Source organism: Micromys minutus (assembly GCF_963924665.1).
Source record: "Micromys minutus genome assembly, chromosome: 2".
Lineage (NCBI taxonomy): Eukaryota > Metazoa > Chordata > Mammalia > Rodentia > Muridae > Micromys > Micromys minutus.
Genome location: NC_137971.1, coordinates 101496029 through 101517533, shown reverse-complemented (window position 1 = coordinate 101517533; position 21505 = coordinate 101496029). Strand labels below are relative to the sequence as shown.

The window sequence follows — 21505 nt, the reverse complement described above, 5'->3', positions numbered from 1 at the left end:
CTTACCTTAATGTTTAAAACGGAGCACATCTATGGGAGATGAGTGTAGGCAGACTTTAGATATTTTGTTGGTTTAGTTCTTTCTCTTGTTGCACACAAAGGTGAGAGACAGGCCTCCTTTAATCAAGCAGAGGCCTGAATTTCACAGGTCTAAGGAAATTGAGTTGAAGCATCCTGTTTCTTGAGCCTTTAAGTTGTCATGGAAACAACAGCTTCTCCAGCCCAAACAAGTTCACAGCACAGAAGGCAGTACTGACTCACTCCTTCATTTATAAATGCTTTCCCTAGGTCTCTGCTTAGGCTGAAACCAGGAGCAACTGACTTGCAATAGCTTCTGATCCAGGACAGGAGGTGAAAGTCATTCCTAGTGTAGGCTTTTAATGTAGGCTGCCCCAAAGCAGTCAAGGGCAGAATGCTTTGCAACTGTAGAGGACAAAAAGGTCTACTGCCTCTGTGCTTTGGCTTCCTAATTAAGCAAAACAGATGCTGATTTCATAAGGTTTTCCAAGAATTAAACTGTAAAAATAATTATTTATAAGTTTGTATTAGTGAAATTCCATAAAGCAAAAGTACTCTGCCTATAACCAAGCCATACTAGGTATTTAGAAGGTTGTTGGCATTGTTTGATAATTGCTTTTATTTCCAAGTAATCAGTAATGAAGGATAGAACCATCAGACAGGTAACTTGTCCTTACTCCCTGCCATACAATCTACATCTACAAATGATAGTGCTTTTAATCTCCCGTATTATTTCTACATCGCTACTGTAACAATTTTTCTTTTTCCAAATGCCCTTACTCCTTATATTGATCTCTATCAGCTCCATGTGGTTGGCGCTTTCATTTTCAAAGACTCGGGTGTTGAGGCTGAGCCCACCCAGATAGCTCGAGTGCCCTAATTGGACCCTCCTGGATCGTAGGCATATCTGCATGTCCCTTATGTCATAGAAGGTTCTAGAGCAGTAGTTCTCAACCTCCTTAATGCCACCACCCTTAAATACTGTTCCTCATGTTATAGTGACACCCTCAACCATAAAATTTTCACTGCTACTTTATAACTGAAATTTTGCTTCTGAAAATATCTGACACGCAGGATGTCTAATATATGATCCCTGTGAAGTGGTCATGGTCCACAGTTTGAGAACCACTGTTCTAGGGACTAGTTTATGGACGTTTTGAGTGGAGGGAGCCAATTTTCTTCTTCCCACAATCTACCTTCTGCTTTCCATTAGTTCATTCTCCACATAACTGTATGACCCTATTCCACTAACACATTTTCCCACGTCCTAGTCTCACACCCCACATGCCCCAAACCTACAGACAGTGAAGTCTGTGAAATTTCACTGCTCATCTTAGTACCTTCGCTTTTGCTGGTATTTGTTAAGGCACCATCAATGCTTTTCTACCAAGAATGACAGCATTCTTCTGGCCTCCTCCCAGGGTCCAATTCCAAAGCTGTTACTAAGTATTTTTATAGAATACATTGTATCTGATGCCAAAATAGATACTAGTTTTTGGTCACCACCACCATTTATTCTACATCTAATAAATTTAAACAACACAAATGTCTTGATTTAACATATAGTTCCGTAGGTCACAGAGAATCAAGAAAACTGTCAGCAGGCTGTGCCCACTATGGTGGCTATAGGGGACTGTGGCAGCTATAGGTGACTATGGAGGCTATAGGGGAGTATGGAGGCTATAGGGAAGTATGGAGACTATAGAGGAGAATGGAGGCTATAGGGGAGTATGGCAGCTATACGGGGTATGACAGCTATAGGGGAGTATGGCAGCTATAGGGGAGTATGGAGGCTATAGGGGGTATGGAGGCTATAGGAGAGTATGGCGGATATAGGGGAGTATGGATGCTATAGGGGAGTATGGTGGCTATAGGGGAGTATCTGCTTTTCACTTGTTTTGTTTGTTGACAGAATCCAATTTCTTAACATGGTCACCTACTTAAATTACATCTTTGTGGTCCACTCCTATACGTTTGTCTCCCACCAGTAAAGGCTCATGCAGCTAAACTGAGAACACTCGGATGGTCTAGGAAATCTCCCCAAGTTAAGACCTTCAACTAATCCATATCTACGAGTCTCTTTGCAATTTGGTGTATCATATTCACAGAGATGGGGAGATTAAGCTGTAGGCATTTTGTACATTAGCTTAGGGACAATATTCTTTCTACCACATCCTTTACAATCAAAAGTCACAGCAAATAATTTTTTTCACATCTCTGGTACTGCTGCTGACAGTCTTTACTCTCTGCTGTCCTACCTTGAAAGAGATGGGTCGGAATTCTCACCAGTATAGAACACATGAGTACCGCCGCGGTCCATGATTATTAAATGTTACCAAGATCTAAGGTCTAAGAGAAAATGTAAGGGTTCGGGTTTGGATGGGGGTTGCCTGTAGAAAAAAGTACTCATGGGTTGGTACAGGGGGTATTCACATGCCTTAGAGTCAGATTTAAAGTTCTCATTTTCCCTCTACACATTCTTGGTATATCTTCTGACACTGGACATATTAATTACATTATATAACTGTTTCCTCATCAATAATCAAAGGCTAATGTGTATGTTCCAAAGAGGCTGCAAAAACTGAATGTGCACCCAATAGATTGCTGATAACTCAAACCTAATTCATGGTGCCAATATAAATGTTGTCACCAAATCACAGGTCCCTTAGGGATAACGAGCTTGAAACACCAATCTTACCAGGTATTCCTAAGACTCTAAGGCTGCACATATGCTCTCTTGCCTACCTAGTAACTTAAGCAAGGCACACAGGATGAAATGCCCTAGAATGTGGCTGGACACTTCATAGGCACTGAGCAGTTGGGTGCCCTTATATTTTGCAGCTACCACAGACAGCCACAAGGACAAGCAAGCAGCAGCTTCCTCCATTCTTTGCTAGACTCCCAGTTGGCAAAGAGGCACCACACATTGCAGTTCAGGAGAGGCAGGAGGGACGAGAAAGCCATTGCGTTATTTGTGTAAAATTCTACTTGTCTTAATGGACTTGTTAAAAAGCGCCCTGGGTGCAAGTGTGAGCCTTAATGGCATTTTACAAAGGCTGTTGTGATGAATTAGCACATAAAGCAAATTAAAAACAGCTTATCGCTTCTTAAATTAGGTGACAGAGCATTGTCGTGTTTTCCCCAGAAGTGGGAATCCATAATATCCAAAGGAGACATAAGCTGAAATGTGTCAGCTGCTGGGCTTTAGGATCCAGACAAGCCAGAGTCATAATCCTAGCAGGGCAGATTGGCCAAGATAAACAGAGTACGTGGAAATAGCACTAAGCTGGGTTCCTCACCAGGGCATCGACTGCCTCGCGCAGAAGCAGGACACTCCCTTTTGTATACTCACCTGGTGAGGACTGCTGGGAATAATTTTCCCATCCCTACTCATCACATATGGAGATACTGATGTGTGAGGGAAGGGGCTTTCAGTGGTGACCTGGAGCATTTCCAGAGGCATGTGTTGAGGCTCTGCTTTGGCCTTAGGTTCAGTTGGGTCCAGAAGCCAGAGAGGTACTTAAGATGTCTTTACACACAGTAAAGAGAATAAATACTAGCTAGTATGGGTGTAACCCAGGCATATTCTAGAAGCCATGGGGCTCTGAATTATGTTTTTGAACAGTCTCTGAGATGAAGATCCTGTGCTACTTTTCATGTTTGTTAATTCTCACCCTAATTCTTAAAGTTAGTTGATGTTATTTTAGCTTAAATACGTGTAAAGACCACCAGGATCAGCCAGTCTAACCCTGCCTTCTTGACTGCCCAATAAGGGCTTCCCTTTCTTTTCTCTGTCTCCCAAGCTTGAGGCCTATTGCTAAGCAGTACTTTCAGGGTGAGAAACTGTGATAAGCATTAACAAATGAGGGAGCTTCAGAAATCTACAGACAATGGAAAAGTCGGACTTGGAGGAGAAATCTAAAGCCATTGCCCTGCTAGGTCATGGTCATGAGCAGCAGACTGGGAAGACGAGCTTCAAAATGAAAGGGCCTCAGCAGTCAGGTTTGGAGTCAGGCAGGCTGTACTGACCAACACGGGCACACCTGTGATCTGGGACAAATCCACTTGTCCTTTCCTTTCCTTGTATATATGGTGAGATGGCTAATTCTTAGTTTTCTGTTTATGACAAACCTCCAGGCTAAGTTGTGGCGGTTGCTGTGGCTCCTATTGCTGTCCTTTCATAGTCCCCAGCACCTCGACCTCCTCCCAGGCTGAATGAGTGACAGAGGATGGCACCAAGCCAGACCTTGGGTCTGGGTCCTAAACCGCCCTGCATAGCTATGTATGCTGGGCCAGTGCATAGTCTCCCCTCCTCTGGAGAACGGGTAGTATTGTTTGTAGAAACTGTACAGGGATGGATGGAGTCACGGATATGACAGTCTGTGTGAAAATGTGTGCTATGTGTATTGTGTATGTTGGAATTTCCTAAAACACTTGCAAGTTTGATTCTTAGGGACCAGCATAGACAAGTTCAGGACTGATTTTTTTCTTTCAGTAGCAAAATATTGCAAAACAAAATCAGAAGGGGAAAGGACCAAGGGATGGTTCTGTAGCAAATGAAGTTTGAGATCCTCTCTCTTCAGAGGCACAGGGCCATGCCTGCTCCATCTGGTATCCACTTGTGACAACCGGTCTGAGGTGTTGTCTTCTGGGTGGAGGGCTGGAGACCCAGGTGGAGGCTTCGTGCTGGGGGCTCCCTGGAGCAGAGCACAGCCTTCAGCCTGAGGGATAATGTCGGTACGGAAGACATGCATGAAACACTGGTCCAAAACTAGTGGGAACCCTTCCAAACTCGGGATTCCTAAACACCTTGCCAAGGGCCTTTTAAAGACACTTGTCTAGAGACAAGTATGTTAACTTTCCTTTTTCCACAAGATGCAGTCTGTACACTAGAATGTTGTTGGAATCCACCCTAATGTGGAAAGTAGTTCATACCGTCAGTTAGCCGCGGTGAGCTGGCTACTGTTGTACATGCTTTATGCAGTTTACCCACTCAGATCAGTAATGGAGGCAGCACCCAGCCCTGTAAATCATACTGTGAGCAGCTGAAGCCTATGAGAGAGTAGCTTGCCTCAGGAAGACCAGGGCATGGCTCCCGTAGTCATTCTTCACCATTATACTTTGTTCTGCTGCAAAGCACCTACCACGTGCTAGATGCTGCCTGTGTTTCTATTATGGGAAGGTAATTGCACATTGAACACATTTGGCTCTGGAATGTTAATTGATTTCTGTCTCATCACACAATGAGTTGCCTTCAGTAGGCGTGGTGTCTGTCCTTACCTACCCCCACTTTTCTGGGATGGGGCTTTGTGTGGGTTATTGATAGGAAAATTGCAGATGGTCAAGGAAGAAATCATTTATTCTGGGCACTCAGACCACAAAAAGAAAACTCTCTTCAAATTATATCACTTAAGAATACTGGAAATGGCTGTATTGTAAGTAATTCGGCTTCTATGATATTTGATAGTCAAATGCTGTCTTCAGCCCTTTTTGGTTACCATGGCAGCAGATGTGACATTTCTTTGATGTGGGGTGGGGGGAGAGCCAGAGTTGACCCTAATGATTTTAGAAAATTCTACTTGCCAAACCTAGCTTGATTTACATGCACAGTGGTTATAATATAAGGAGTCTCGGAGCAGAGTGAAAGGAATTCATAGGGCAGTGGCAGAAAACACCTGCTTCTTCTAGGAAAACTTAGACACTCCATGTGGTGGTGGCTTTGAGCTATAGGAGATATATCAACAACTTGTATAGTACTTGAAATAAATAGTCACATCTTCATGACTTCAGCTACTCCGTTCACTTTTGATCCGGCTTCCCACACTGGCCCTGAACCAGATTTAGAAACTGCAGTGCATTGGCCCTAGCAAAGGTTCAGCCAAACCTCTTCCAGGACAGCAAAGGGTTACCATTCAGAGTGGCGACTGTGGTGATGGGGCAGGTCTGGGGTTTGTGGAAGTTAGAGCTGTTGTAGTGTTCAAAGGATTTTTTTCTGTATATATGTATACACCGATTTATTTTTTCACTTTTACATTTTAAACACTTAATTAGGTCATTTCAGTAACCTCTTCAAGTACCCAGGACCAGTGATAAATAACTCAATATTCCATCGTTGGGGGTGTGGGGGGAGTCAGTTACTCCGGATAGACATTTTACACTTTTATCACTTTTCTCTAGTATAAAAGAAGGAGGCTATAAGCCATTGTGTGGAAGAGAATTTATTTATACAGCAAAGGACTTAAGATAGCCATGTTTTCCTTCATTTTCTTTATTTTTCATTTGTAAACTTTGATTCCAATAAGAAGAAAAATATCTCAATTGAGTAATAAACTGAGGGTCTAATCTCTCATTATCACCTTCTTACACGTGATGGTCTCCAGGAAAATAAAGGAGCTGGCCCTAACTATGGGGACCTATAGGCTGCCCCCTGCAACTAGCAAGGAAAAACAAGAAGTAACCTCAGTGTGTGCCCCCCCCCAAAAAAAGGAAAAATAAAAATGTAGAATCCAGGAAGCCATGCAGGAGATGATGGAGTCTTGGGGTGAGAGTTGGAATTCAAAAATGTGTACTTTAAATCAGTGTCACCAGTATTGTAACCATATAATCATTTGTCTTTTTTTTTTTTTTTTTTCAGAGCCATGTTTGACTATGACAAGAGCAAGGACAGTGGGCTGCCTAGCCAAGGACTTAGTTTTAAATATGGAGACATCCTCCATGTCATCAACGCCTCCGATGATGAATGGTGGCAAGCCAGAAGGGTCACACTAGATGGGGACAGCGAGGAGATGGGCGTCATTCCCAGCAAGCGGAGGTAAGGATGCCTTGCCTGCATCAGGGCGAGCATGAGAGGGAGGGAGGGAGCGAGAGCTCGGGGAAGCGATGCGTCCGCTGTCTAGGGAGCGGCAGTGCAGAGAGGAGAGGCTGGGAAGACTGCACACACTGACTATTTAAGTGCAATAAGCATTCTACAGGAAAATTGTCAGTGGTGACAGGTGACAAGAATACAAAAAAAAAAAATTGCCATTCTCTACATTTTAGGATTTTACCAAAATTGGTGAGTATGATGAGGAGTAGAGGGAACAGGGAGGAGCTGCTTAGATGATGCTCCTGGAAGCTATACGCAAGGGGCTGTGCTCATGTTCCCACATGCCCATTTGCACTCACAGTGGAGGCACTGCTGCCCTTGGTTCAGCATTTATCCACAGACTTGCAGAAGACCAAATGTAGACAACAACTTCCTACCTCGATGCTTGGGATCTGAGCTGTTCTATAGCCGGTGGACAGGCGTCTCTTACTGTTGTGAATCCTGTTCCCCATCCCAGCACTCACTGTAGCTGCTCAGATCTTAGATCTATGTATTCCTTAAGCAGATCAAGCCTTTCTCCTTGAAATGCCTCCTCGACTGTTTTTGAAGGGCAGAAATATTCCTCAGAAGATTCACCTCCTCCACTTCTCCTAGCAACTTACTTCAGAGAACAATTTTCCACGTGCTGTGATCATCCTTGAATGATTTTCATGTCATTCCATCCTTTCATGTTTTGAGAAAAACCACCTCTTTTTAAAGAAGCCATCTTAGCAGTCATACAACGCTGGCCTGAGACTTTTGTTCAGGTTCTCTGGAGTCTGTGCTGGTTTGCATTGGTTTGCATAATAAGTACAGATCTCCTACTTGCAGATGTATGTTATACAATCTAAAAATACCTGTGTTTATTTTATTATGAAACTTATATTATGGGTATTTTCATAGAATTTTAATTTTGTCAAAATGTTTTATTTTATGTATCATTAAGCTAGTGTTTTCTCAGTGTATAAAAACGACTTTAGGAAAGTATAAGAAAAGCAAAGACCACAAATATTCCTACATCTTAAAGAGTATTCAAACATCAATTGTCATGCCATTAAAAATCAATCTGAGGTGACTCAGCAGGATATGCACTGCTCTGGCAGAGGGCCTGAGTTAGACATTTCTGTTCCCAGCACCCACAATCAGTGGCTCATAATCGACCTCCCATTTAATCCAGTTCCAGAAAGATCTGATGCCTCTGTTCTCAAGTACCTATACTCATGTGCATATATTTCCCAACACATGAATTATTAAAAATGAAATCAAAATATTTTCTGATCCAACTGGCAGATGCTTCAAATCATTAGGTCTTTTCTCACTTGCTTCCAGAGTCTGTGTTGGAGTGTAGGATAGTTGGTACGGATGGTAACAGTGCAGGACTTCCCCCTCTACAACGATGTCCTGTTGGGATGGCTCTGCTTAATCATTCAATGTAACTGTAAGGCAGATGACATGAATGCTGTCAGCCTTCCTTTAGATAAGGAATAAATGTATACATAAAATGCTCTTTTGACATGTCAGACCTGGTGTGATGCCCTTTGTGGTTTTTTGATATGTTCAAGTCTCATTAAACTCCGTGGATGAGATAGGCTCTTATGCCCCTCATGGAAGTGAGACCTGCGGCACAAACTATCAGTCTGCCCGAGATCATCCATCTAGTGAGTGACAGAGCTGAAACGTGAGTTCAGCCCAGAGCATCTTAACTCTTGTGGCCTTGCCTCAGGAAGGTACAGTGATAAAGAGCTGATACAGTTCAAGTCACTTAGCATTCCTTAGGGTATGCCTGTGTCCCAGGCATACCATTAGTGTTGTACAGACACTGCCTAGATCTTGTCATCCACACTTCCAGCTACTGGAATAAAGCAACGAGGACTCCATTATATAGATACAAAGAGAAGAGAAAAGGCAATAAACAGAAGAATGGCTTCTTTCTCATTATAGCTATGACCATATGTTGTTGATGTAACTCAGTAGAGCTGACTATCTTAGTTATAAAGTATATATGCATATTTGCCTTGTGTTTCTGGAAGTCTGACAGCACAGGTCAAGTGGCCACATCTGTTGGAGGTTTTACTTATGAGGCCTAAAATTTCTAAGACATTATAGGGCATCCTATGATAAGGCAAGCACATAAAGTTCTACCTCCATTGTCTCTTATAACATGCCCACTCTCTCAGTAACCTATTGGTCCATTAATGTTTTATTTCATAAATCGATTAATACATTTGTGAGAGCAGAATACTCCTAACACAGTCACCCCTTGAATGTTCCACCTGCTCTATTTATTGAGACCACACAATGTTGATTAAATCTCAGTATAAGCTTTAGTGGGAACATTGACTAATAGCATTAAGCATTAAATATATTATTTCACTTTAATCTTCACAGTGCTAGAAGAGAAACTGGAGATCTAAGAGGTTAAGTAATTTACCAGCTAATGAGCCCAGTTCTCCCTGGCAGCAAGATTGAATGGCTTCCCATTGTACTAAGAGCACTGCTTTCAAGTTATAGAAAAGAAACTCTGATAACCCAAGAATGCTGACAGAATCACACTGATAGCAAGGGACTAAGCTAGGATTTGAACACACACCTTTCATATACTTCTGTGAGCAATCATCGAACTTTCGGCTCTCCTCAGACCTACAGTGCATCAGGCTTAGGCCATTTAATATTTTGCTCATCCCTGTAGCCGAATAAACAACATACACAATTTATAGGCAAGAGGTTAGTATGGGCTCACAGATCTAGTTCAGTACACCTGTAATGGCATGGCAGTGCAATTCTGTGGCTATGGAAACGTGAAGCAACTGCCAGTCAAATCTGCAAAATGGAAAAGCAGAGACCGGACTCTGGCTAAGACCAGACCTATGCTATAATCCCTGAGCCATGCCCAGGCAGCCCTTCATCTGGAGCAAGGCTCCATGTCCAAGAGATTCCACAACCTTCCAACAAGTGCTCCGACACAGAAGCCCATGTGAGGATGTTTCCATTCAAGCCATTAGAGGCCCACATTGGGGAATGCCCTCAGGAAGAAGCCCATGCATTCAATTCACCTGGCATGGTCCATAGTGGTAGAAAGCACCCAAAGCTTGTGTTGCCTCTCTTTTACAAGGTGAGGAGGAAACAGGATGGCTGCCCAAGTGGCTTTAGTGACATTTAACACAGCATCTGAATAGCTTTACATACGGAGCTTTAATTGCACCCATCGCCTTACGTGATCTCATTCAGCCTCTGCTGTAACTCTTTGAAGTTTCTTTACTATTCTCAATGGGCCAACATGAAAAGCCACACTAAATGGCTAACTGTCTGTTTTAAGTCGAAGATTCAGCAGGTAGAAGCAACAGGAGACCTCAAGTCAAGGTGTGTGTGACTTCACAGTCTAGGCTCCTAGCATAGAGTCTCTGGTTGCTGACGTTAAGTGGTTATAAGCAGCCAAACCAGAAGCTGACCAATACTGTGAATCCAAATGGCCATTCATTAATTATTGACTATAACCCATATCTAACATTTATTAGAAAGTTTACTCACCTGTACCACCCAGCACCCACTCAAATAGATTCAACTTCTTGATCAGGGCCTAAGCAATACAAGCACAGGAACCCCAGGGACAGATCCTGCCCCCTGTGCAGTGTTCCAATCATTTATGTTTCATTAGAACTGAAAATACCAGATGGGTGTTGGACAAAGGGCAAAAGACTTGTCATAACATAGTCATTGGGTGCTATCGGAGATGCTAGGTATCAGAACGGATTTGCCTAAGTTTGCCATCTAGTTCGTGTGTCTAGTACGTGGCCAGCACCATGGGTAGGTTGGGAGAATTATGTCTGCTTAACAGTCTAATTAACTGGGTGAGTAGAAGTGTGAGAAGGGACAATATAGCGGTTTCATTGCTGTTGGGTCTATACAGACAGGCCCACCAGTTCCTTAACAAAGATCCTGGAGCCTTAACATACTCCTCATTCCAAAGGAGTAAAATAACAATAGAAGCTAATGTTATTTTTTATTGTAGATTCTTTTTAAAATTTTGTATTTTGTATGCGTGTGGGTGTCTTGCCTTTATGTATATCTGTGTGTGCCTGTTGCCCATGGAGGCCCCTGGAACAGAAACTACAGACATTTGTAGGTTTGCATATACCTGGGGGTTCTCTAGGAGAGCAGCCAGTGCTCTTAACCACTGAGCCATCCCTCCTGCCCCTAACTTGTTAATAAAAGATGTGGTGAAATGATGAGCTTTTAGTAGGCAATATGGCTTGCTTGACAAGCCACTTCAAGTTCTTCAGCCTGAGTATTCACAGATAGATACAGAACTAATAGCCTGCTGAAGACTTCATTCATTCATTCATTCATTCATTCATTCATTCAGTTCAGTCAACAAAGAGTCACATCATTCTTGATTTACAAGTATGATGTGCCCAACTCCATGTTAACTCATGAAGTATCATATGTATATGTTATAGATAAAATAGGTAAAGTGCCAAGCACAACATTCACTACTTGGTGTACACTCACATGAGGACTACTTTCCAGTTGTCAGATCTTGAGAATTTGGTGCCAAGGGAAAAAACACTGTACTGTTTAAAGCCCATCTCTCAGCCTCAGTTCTTGTTTGAGGAGTGAGTCACTGTGTCCCAGGAAGAACTTGGAGAATCCAGAAAGGCTAAGGCAAGGAAGAAAAAGTAACCCGCAGCCATTTCCACGTTTGCAGAGAACCAATGGGGCCAATGTCTTTTGTTTTTGTTTTTGGTGTGTGTGTGTGAGATAGATAGATAGATAGATAGATAGATAGATAGATAGATAGATAGATAGATAGATAGATAGATGGATGCTGTGGTTTCTGGTGTGCTGAAAAAAAAAAGAGCAGTTTCATATGTGCTAATGCTATGCTAAGCTAGCAAAGGAACATCTAGTTAAACTGTTTTCAGAGTCTCAAGCAAATTTATTCTGAGTATGGGGCCAGCCTGTCATGGCATGTTGCTTCCTTACTGGTTATATGCTTAGGTCTGGTTGTGTATAATTCATATAATTCAAAATATTTTGGCCATGGAATATGGAGAGAATGGGTCATAGCATTTGTGGGGAAATTTAGCCTACACCTTTAGTGTCTATATATTGGCTTTTCAACTCTGTATCATGCATCCAAACCCTCATGTTAGTTGAGAAATTCCTATGAGTGAAGTAGGGAAGACAAGTCTTTGAGTTCTGTTTCCCCAAAAGCATGGTTATTGCAGACATCAGTGTCAGCTGTTAGAGTGAGCAACTGTTCTCATCACCTTCTGCTCAGCCACAAAATGAGGTTGACGCAATTTATAATGCTGGGTTATCAAAGGACCAAGCTACAAATAAAATTGAAAACCATTAGTAGTTGCAGATTAAAACTTTAGCCATCATTTCTATCCCCATAACTCACAATACTTCCCACCCAAGTAAGAAAGAAGATGTTCCAATCCCCTTCATGAGAAAGCCCAAGCAATATCTCCTTAATGAGCTAGCATTGTCTTTTTTTTTCTCTTACCTCTTACAGAAACAGGGTTTCTGTTTGTTTGTTCCTATTCTGGTTTTGTTTTTATTTACATTCCAACAAGAGAAAAATGTGGTTTGGTGTGAGTAGGGAAGTGGGGGAAGATCTGGGAGTACTTGGGTGAGGGAAAACCATAATCATTATATATTATATGAAAAAATTATTTTCAATTTAAAAGGTTAACCAAGCATGGTAATTGTTAGGTAAATGCATACACATGTATGTGTGTCTGACCATATTGTCTGAAAACCTTTAAAGAGTTCAATGATGACCCACTAAAGCTAGATATAAGGTCACTCAGTCAGAAGAATTAAAGGATAGCCTCAGAACTGTGTGAGGAAATGTAATTGTTCGGTCCAGATAACCCTCGGGTCAGAACAGTGCCCTGAGCCTGTGTCATGTGTGCTTGTGGGTTCTGTGAATTTATGCAGAATTTATTTACACTCTCTAATCACATAATTATGTATTCCCCACATGCTGCAATCATTTTGACAGAATGGGGTGAATCAGTGGTCCCCATAATTAGCAGAATTAATGCAAAAACAATCCAGAATAAAGCTAAAGGTTCTGGCAACTGTTTTAGGAAATTCTAAAGAGGTTAATGAGAATTACCTGAACTCTAGGGGAAAAGAGACTAGCTAAGGGACTCTGAGCCAGGCATCTTTTCAATGAGCTTCTTCCCATTGGCAGTTTCTCTTAAGCCTTCCTTTCCATCCTCCCAGCTCTGAGATGTGGGGTGGATACAGGGACATACTCTCAGCACAGGTTTCTCTACACGAAATATATTACTCTAATAACTGATGTTAGATGTGACCATTTTTGTTCAGTTCTTTTCGCTCAAATATTCTACTCTGCCAATGAAATAAATGTATTATGAAACTTTATTTTGTAACTATAGAAACCCAGATATTCAGTGTTGCAGTTGGAAACACAAAAGAGCTCTCAGTTAGGAAGTAGCCTGCTGTTAATTACACAGCTAAGAATAGATTTGACTTCATAAACCATTAAGTTTCTATAGATTCAGGATTAATTTTCTCTCACTTGTTCTTTTCTTTCCCAGAAAGAAAAAAAAATGGGGTTGAAGCCAAATTTAAACAAAATCATGTCACAGCAACCTACCAAATAGTAGTTTTGTTCAATGATCATCCACTGAGGAACTGTGATAACATTCTACTGTTACATGTGTCTTGCATAGTAAATATAAAATGTTTTAAAGAAGGAAGTCAAGATATAACTTATATAGAGATACAATCCAGTGTTGTGCATAGCAGGAAATAAAAACAATGGTTTCCTGTGTAGACTTGAAAAAGTTAAGGAAATATTTTAGATTCCTCTTTTTCAACTCTACCTTCAAATGGAAAGAGGTCAAATTTTACTTCCTGGTGTTTCTCAAGCTCTTGTTTTTCTCTCCCAATCATCCTTTTCCTCTCCCAATCATTCTTCACTGATGTTGCCCAGTTTATGGCCACAGCTTCTCAACAGACCCCAGTCTCCTTTTCTGCCTTTCCTTCCCTTCCAGAATTGATCTCCACTGCACCAGGATCCTTTCCTTTAAGTTACTCATTTGAAGGGCTAGAGAGGTGACTCGGTGGTTAAGAGAGTTTGCTGTTTAGCACAGGACCAGGACTAGGCTTCCAGTACCCATATCCAGCATCTCACAAATGCCTGTAACTCCAACTCTGGGGAACTCAATACCCTCTTCTAGTTTCTACAAGCCCCTTTGTACATATGAGCATACGTTTATGCACATACATACATATACACATAAATTTAAAAAGCTTTAAAGTTCAGTTGATTCTACAACCTTTCTCATTTATGCTTCTTTATTACTACCCAAGTCCTTGTGGTTCAATGGTAAGAAAAGAGCCCATGTCTCTGTAGATATACATAGGTGTATGGCTGCATGTGTACATAAACACATGGTGTCTTTCCTTATGTAACCCCCCTTTTTAAAGCAGTCTCTTGCTGGCCTGGAAGTCACAAAGGAGGCTAAAAAATAATTAGCCAGTCTTCACTTGGAATGGAATTCACCCATCACTGTCTATTTTAGGATTATAAACTCATGCCCCAACTCCCACCCCATGCCTGTCCTTTTACATGGCTTCAAACTCCTGTCCTTCAGCTCAAAAGACAGTACTTTATCAACAGAGCTAGCTCCCCAGCTATATTTTTTTTCAGATACATTTCATGATTTCACATAGGTCAGGCTAGCCTTGAATTTATATATCAGATGGTGCCCTTGAATTTATTGTTCTCTTGCCTCTTCCTTCTAAGTAGTAGGTATCAGGCATGTAACACACACATGTTCCAACACCCTATGGAACCCTACAATTTCATTAGACTTGCCTCATCCTGCATAAGCCCATGGTACCATCGTTCAGATCCCTAGCTTGTTAGGAACTGAAATACATCTAACTTTATCCCACTGACAAGTTCTTTCTCACCCTTTAAGTTTCAGATTAGTTCACATTTCCTTTAGAGAGTTACAGCAACACTCTACACACACACACACACACACACACACACACACACACACACTGAGACTGTTAGGAGTATTTGTCTGGCTTTCTGTTAGAATCATGCCTTAAGTTTTTTGTTTTCTTTGTTCCTGTATCCTTGGTTAACAACATGGCAAATGCTCGGTTAGTGGAAGGTAAGGTGATGTTCAGACATGACAGAAGGACGTAGGATTGCTTGAAGGGACCTTCGAGATTACATGTAACATACTGATGACTACTTGGAGCTGGCCGTGATGATGCTCTTTAATGGAAGCGCAGTGGGGAACAGAAAGGGTTTGTTTGTTTCCACTCTAGGTATTGGTTTTCCTGGGCTGTGATTTCCTGAAATAGGTTCTGGTTGATTCATTAAGCCCTTCAATAATTTTTATCTGTGTTACTTCCAAATTCTCTTCATGCATGTAAGAGAAAATTTTCTAGGGATATATTAGAAGCTTAGACACTTTTTACTAAGAATTTTTTTTAACCAAAATAAGTAGACCATTTTAGTTCAAATTTTATTTGAGTCATACAGATGAAAGGAAGACATGCTCTTTACTTAATAAGGAACTTAATTATAAATGCCTTGTCACTTAATTGACTGTTTTTGATTTTCATTAGGGTGGAAAGAAAGGAGCGTGCCCGATTGAAGACAGTGAAGTTCAATGCAAAACCTGGTGTGATTGATTCCAAAGGGGTAGGTACACATTGGTGGAGACATTCTGTTCTCCGCTGCCTTAGATCTAGTGATAATTAACATTCGGGCTTTTTATAGCAAAGAAATAATAGCGCCACTAGATAAAAGAGAACTGTCACAAATGTGCTGCTAAAAGTAATGCCATTACTGATAAAGTGGGTTTATTATAAATATATTAATTACTGGGGACAAAGCCAGTGATAACAAAACTGATGTGCTGACTATAATGAGGACGAGGAAACATAGTTTAGGTGTTTTCTATAAATGCTCTCAAAGGTCACATCTCATCGACAGTATTGGCTCAACTAAATATGCATCTAGTTTGACACACATTATAGTTAAGACTATAGTCACAGAAATACAGACATACTGTTTAAGTGAATACGTAGATTGTTGTGACAGACATAGGCCAGAATCAACAACAAAATCCTATCACGTTTAATACTCACATGTACATTTCTTCTTGATCCCACGTACTTTAACTATCATAACTTTCCCACATAAATTTAGGGTTGGGCAGCCATTGCTACCGTCAGCTTGGGAAATTTCATCACTTCATAAAAATAATCCTGTAAAGGTTATCAATCATTTCCCGCTCCCCAGCCTCTCGTCCCCACCTAACCATAGTCAATAACCTATTTTGTGTCTTACAGATATGCCAATAAATGACTCATTCATTCATAAAAACGAGATATGCTCCTTTATGACTTCTGACTCCGTACCACATGACTTTTTCATTTATACTGTTGCATGAATAAGTACTTCATTTCCTTTTTGGCATATGAAATCCCATCGTACGGACATACCGCACTGAGCATATCCAGTTGTCAGTTGACAGACATCTGTGGTGTTTCTACCTTTTAGTTACTGTGCATAATGCTACCATGGGCATTTGTATTACGATTCTGATACGGACGTGTTTTTACTTTCCTTGATTACATGGTGCAGTAAACTCACTGATCCCTTCAGCAATGCGAAGGCTCTGCACTGAGCACTTTGGGAGCTTCTAGATGGTTTTTGTACAGTGGCTACAATGTTTCAAATTTTCTATCATCAGTGTTTGTGTGTTAAGATTTCCTCACATGCTAAATAATACTTGCTATTATTTGCCTTTTAATATTCTATCTATCTCGGTGCATACGAAGGTGTGTGTTCCTGTAATTTTGATTTATATTCCCTCATCAGTGGAGCTGGTGAGTTCCTTTATGTACTCACTGGTCTCTCTTTCCAAAGGGGTGTCTGCTCACATTCAGTCTGTTTTTAAGTTGGAATTTTCTTGGTGTTATTGTTACTGGGTTGTAGAGTCTTCATATACCCTGGGGCTGGTTGTAAAACCTTTTTCTTTGCTTATTCGTCTGTATGTGTCTTTTGTGTGGATGTGGGGGGCTGGGGTGGGGGACGAGTAAGTGGTAGGGTGTATATGGGGGTGGGGGTGGCTGATGAATGTCAGAAATCTGCCATTGCACTTTCACCTTTGAGGCAGTGTCTTCCAATCAAGCCTGTAACCCACCAATACCACTAGTCTCGCTTCCAGCTGGGTCTGGGGATCCTGTCCCTGCCTTCTAAGGCTGGAAGTACAGGCAGGCAGCCACACCCAGCAAGCAAGCATTTACATGGGTTCTGAAGATCTGAGCTCGGGGCTTCTTGCTTTTGTAGCAACCACTTTAACTACTCAACCATCTTCCTAACCCTGTACTCTGTCTTTAAAGGCTTGTGAGATAAAATGCTTCCCTAAAACTTCTTTTTTCACTTTCCTCTGTTTTCATCCTGTTCTCTTGACAGTGTTCTTTGAGGTGCAAAGAACAAGAATGGGTACAAAGGCCTTTGTTTCGACTCTTTTCCAATTTCTTTTTCTGTTGTTGCTTTTTTTTTTTTTTTTTTTTTTTTTGTCTTCAAAACAAGATTTATTTTTTTTTAACATGAAAATACATGGAAAATACATTGGTCTCTTATCTGTTACAAATAAGACTCAAATTATTAATCATAACAAGAAGTGTTTCTTGAGATATTTCCATCTACACAAAAGACTAACAGCTTATTATTTTTTTTAAGGATTTTAAACATTTTTTGCTTAAAATTATACATTTTTGTCAGTACTGTTTTTTCAGACATTAAAATAAATTTTACATAAAACCATGTGAATATGTTTTTTAGTCAGTACTTGATTTTTTTCAAGGGCTTGACAGTATGCATTGAAAACGTACTAGTTGCAATAAGCGTAAAGTACATGCAAAACAAAACGCAACATGGAAATAGTCAAAGTCTTCTTGTTTTGTGAATATATGTATAGTTTTTGTTTTCTTTATTTCTTGGACTTCATACAGTCTGTGAGTTGTTTCTGGGGGAGTGCAAGCCTCTGGGGTTAGCATCCCACTATCAGTGACTGCATATTATGTCTGTTCTTTTGTGACTGGGTTATCTCACTCAGGATGATCTTCTCTAGATGCAGCCATTTTCTTAAGAATTTGGTTAAGTCATTGTTTCTGGTGGCTGAGTAGTATTCCATTGTGTATATGTACCACAATTTTTGTATCCATTCGTCTTCTGAAGGACATCTGGGTTCCTTCCAGCTTCTGGCTATTATAAATAGAGCCGCTATGAACATTGTGGTGCATATATCTTTGTTGTGTATTAAAGTGTCTCTGGGGTATATGCCCAGAAGTGGAATAGCTGGGTCTTCAGGTAGTACTATATCCAATTTTCTGAGGTATTGCCAGACAGATTTCCAGAGTGGTTGTTGCTTTTTAATGCAATGTCTTAAGGAACATTGCCTAATCCAAGGTCATAAAAGTTTGTGTTACATTTTCTTACAGAAAGATTATAGTTATAACTCTTATGTTAAAATGTTAACTAATGTTTAATTCATTTTATTCATGGAGAGGCACCAAATTCCAATTGTATTTCTTTGCATATAAATTGTTTGCTTAATTTCATTTAAGATCATTTATGGAAAACGTATAGAAATATAGTTGTCACTTCATATATCCTATAACATCTATAGTTTTGACAGTTTTAGTGAATTTCTCAAATTTTCCTGTATATGCAAAAGAAGAATTTTATTTTTTTCCCCTTCAATGTGGATGACTTTACTTTTCTGTTGTTGTTGTTGTAGTTTGCTACTTAATTCTCCTGGCCAGATCTCTAACACAATGGTAGCCGTATCAAAGGAGAAAGGAGACAAACTCTGGTCTCTCTGCTTTCTCTGAGAACACAGAGTTTAGTTCTCTTACCCTTCAAGATGACCTTGGCTGTAACCTTACTGTCTGTTAAATGTATGGTTGTCAACAAGGCCATTCCGGTTCTCTGGTCTCTCCCAGACTCATCAGTCCGGAGACTCGACACTCTTGCTCATACTAGTCAGGCTGTCCCTAGGCCTTACTGATACTAAGATCCTCAAGTTCTCTTACTGCTCTTAGCAGAAGCGACTGAGGAGCACTGGGGGTTGCTGAGAACTCATTGGTGCTCTGCAAATGTCACTTAGTGGTAGGGAATTCACCAAACCTCTCTGCTTTCTCATCCCAGCTCTCCTCTTCAGCTGTCATGTTTAATTTCTCACATTCCCACTGAGGACCATACTAACTTATAAATGGCTTGTTGCTGTGTTGTGAAATAACTCCTCCTATCTTCTTACATCCCATTCTTTTTCCCTTCACACTCTTTGCTTTTTTTTCTCTTTCAAATGTGTCTTGACAGAGGGGAGGGTAGATGCTCTGAGTTATAGTCCATAGGTGCCACTGTGAAAATAGCTAGAGTAGATTGTTTACCAAATCTTTAACTAACCAAACTACAATGTTGTCCTTTGTATATAGACTAGAAGTATTATTGAGAAGCCCAGTGACATAATATTTTGCTTTGCCAAAAATATTTAGCTGAAATAGAAATTCATCTATACATGTGATGTTATTTTTAAAACTTATGGCAGTCCTTTAAAACAAATACCACTTCAATACAAAAATAGTAGAAAAAAATTAGTATTATTTTTGGTTTGGTTTGATTTAGTTTGGGTTTGGGAGTTTTTTTTGGTTTGTTCTTTTTTTTTTTTTTTTTTTTTTTTTTTTTTTTTTTTTTTTACTTTTTACTGTATGTATATTATTTTTTTAACCACATGTATGCCAGATCCTCTAGGACTGGAGCTATAGAGAATTGTAAGCAGCCATGTGGGTGCTGGGAATTGAACTCAGGACCTCTGGAAGATCAGTCAGTTCTCTCAACCACTGAGCCATCTCTCCAGCCTCCAAAATGGTAGAAATTCTCTTGGTTCCTGATGAGAATGTAATAATAGATGTCCTGTTAATTTTCCACATATAGGTGGTACGTAATAGAAAACTTTAACTGAACACCTACCTGTGCTGGATATTGACTGTGGACCTGTGCAGCCTAGGAGTAACCAGTGAACACTTTACAGAAAAATTTACACTTTAACTGGCTTGTTAGTCCTTGAGTCACTTTTCCAGAACTAGGTATTGATTAAAGTAACATTAAGGGCTACACAGCATGAGGTATTGTCTGTTTAAAAACCAATAGACGTAGCCTCAGCAAGAATGCCTAATTTTGTCCAAGGTCCCACAATTAGTAAGGAAGATATAAGATAAGGTTTAAAATCAGGTCATTTTAACAACCTAACATATCTTTTCTATTGCTGAATTGTTTATGTCTTAATTAATGTTTATCTTGTTGTGATAAAATACCCATGCAAAAACAACTTAATGGAGGAAAGGCATATCTGGAGTCACATCAACTGTTACAGCAACAGTCAATCTATAATGGAAGAAGCTTGGGGTGGATGGCCACATTAAATCTCCAAGGAGGAAGCAGAGCAAAATGAAAGCTAGTCTAGCTCAGTAACTTTCCATTTCATACACTTAAGGATCCCAGCCTAGGGAGTGGCATCACCCATTGTAGGCAGGCTTTTCCATCTTCATTAATTAAGGCAATCCCTCCCAGTCTTGCTCAAAGAGTACCCTAATATAAATAATCCCTCACAAGTATACCTAGAGGATTGTCTCTCTGGTGATTTTAAATCAAGCCAAGTTGATCATTAATATTAACAATCACAGAGAAAAAGCATGGCTAAAAGAGGAGGTGATGTTTGAACAGGATCTTAGATTGAATCAGGAGATAGATATGCATATGGGCAGAAGCATACACATGACAGTTGGACTTAAAGGAGAATCAAGTGTGTCAGGCACGGGAGACCATGGGGATTACAAGGGGGATGAGAGAAGATCACAAAGCTAACATAAAAGTTCAGATGGAACTTGGAGTATGACCTCTGCCAGAACGAACATGTTGTTTTCCCAGGCTGCACTTCCCGGTTCTCTGTCTGAAAGTGTAGAGGGCTGGGCTGTTACAGTGACAGCATGAAGTTTCCAGGCCACCTTGACCATGTGCTGCGAACAATCCTCTGTTAGGACGGCCAGTCTCAGTGTGGCAGCGATCCTCCTGGGAATGTCTGTGAATTCCTTTTGAGGTTCATTGAGACTATCCTTTATGCAAAGGTCATGTAAACCTCACCCCTTCACTTCTTTTATCGTTCTTGGAACGTTTATTCATTACTTTCCCGACCTGTCATTCTGTTGCTTGTTGAGGGGTCTTTAAAAATGTGTAAGTTTCCAGGGCCAAGCTGCACTGCATCGGACAGAAAGCTTGTGCTGGACTTTGTTGTTCTTGTTCATTTTTAAATCCCTATAACCAGAGAAGAGAAATACATGTAGGCAAGGATGCCGAGCAGAATCCTCACTGAGGAGTGTGCACAGCTGGTCCACGGGCACCACAACCCTCTCCTAAGGCGTAAACTAGAACGGAAATAGCCAGTTCGGCTTTTCCTCCTCCTGGGATAGAAGGAGGAGGGAGATGTGTGCTCTTAAAGTGTAGGGAGCTTCGGGGACCTCTCAGCTCCAGTGCTCACTGCCTCAGCATGAGGATCCGGCTGAA

The 21505-nt window shown here is 40.7% G+C and overlaps 1 protein-coding gene across 22 annotated transcripts in view; it reads left to right on the top strand.

Annotated features, from left to right (window-relative positions):
• Positions 1-21505, top strand: part of DLG2 (discs large MAGUK scaffold protein 2) — a gene marked incomplete at both ends in the record, with an annotated part of 1874976 nt that overhangs the window by 1800176 nt on the left and 53295 nt on the right. For 21 of the 22 annotated variants that reach the window (XM_080912637.1, XM_080912640.1, XM_080912639.1 and 18 more), the window contains 2 exons: positions 6652-6828; positions 15496-15571. In XM_080912637.1, the coding sequence (XP_080768763.1) occupies positions 6652-6828; positions 15496-15571 (253 nt within the window). The remainder of the gene's footprint in view (positions 1-6651; positions 6829-15495; positions 15572-21505) is intronic. The other variant, XM_080912645.1, reaches the window with a different exon arrangement.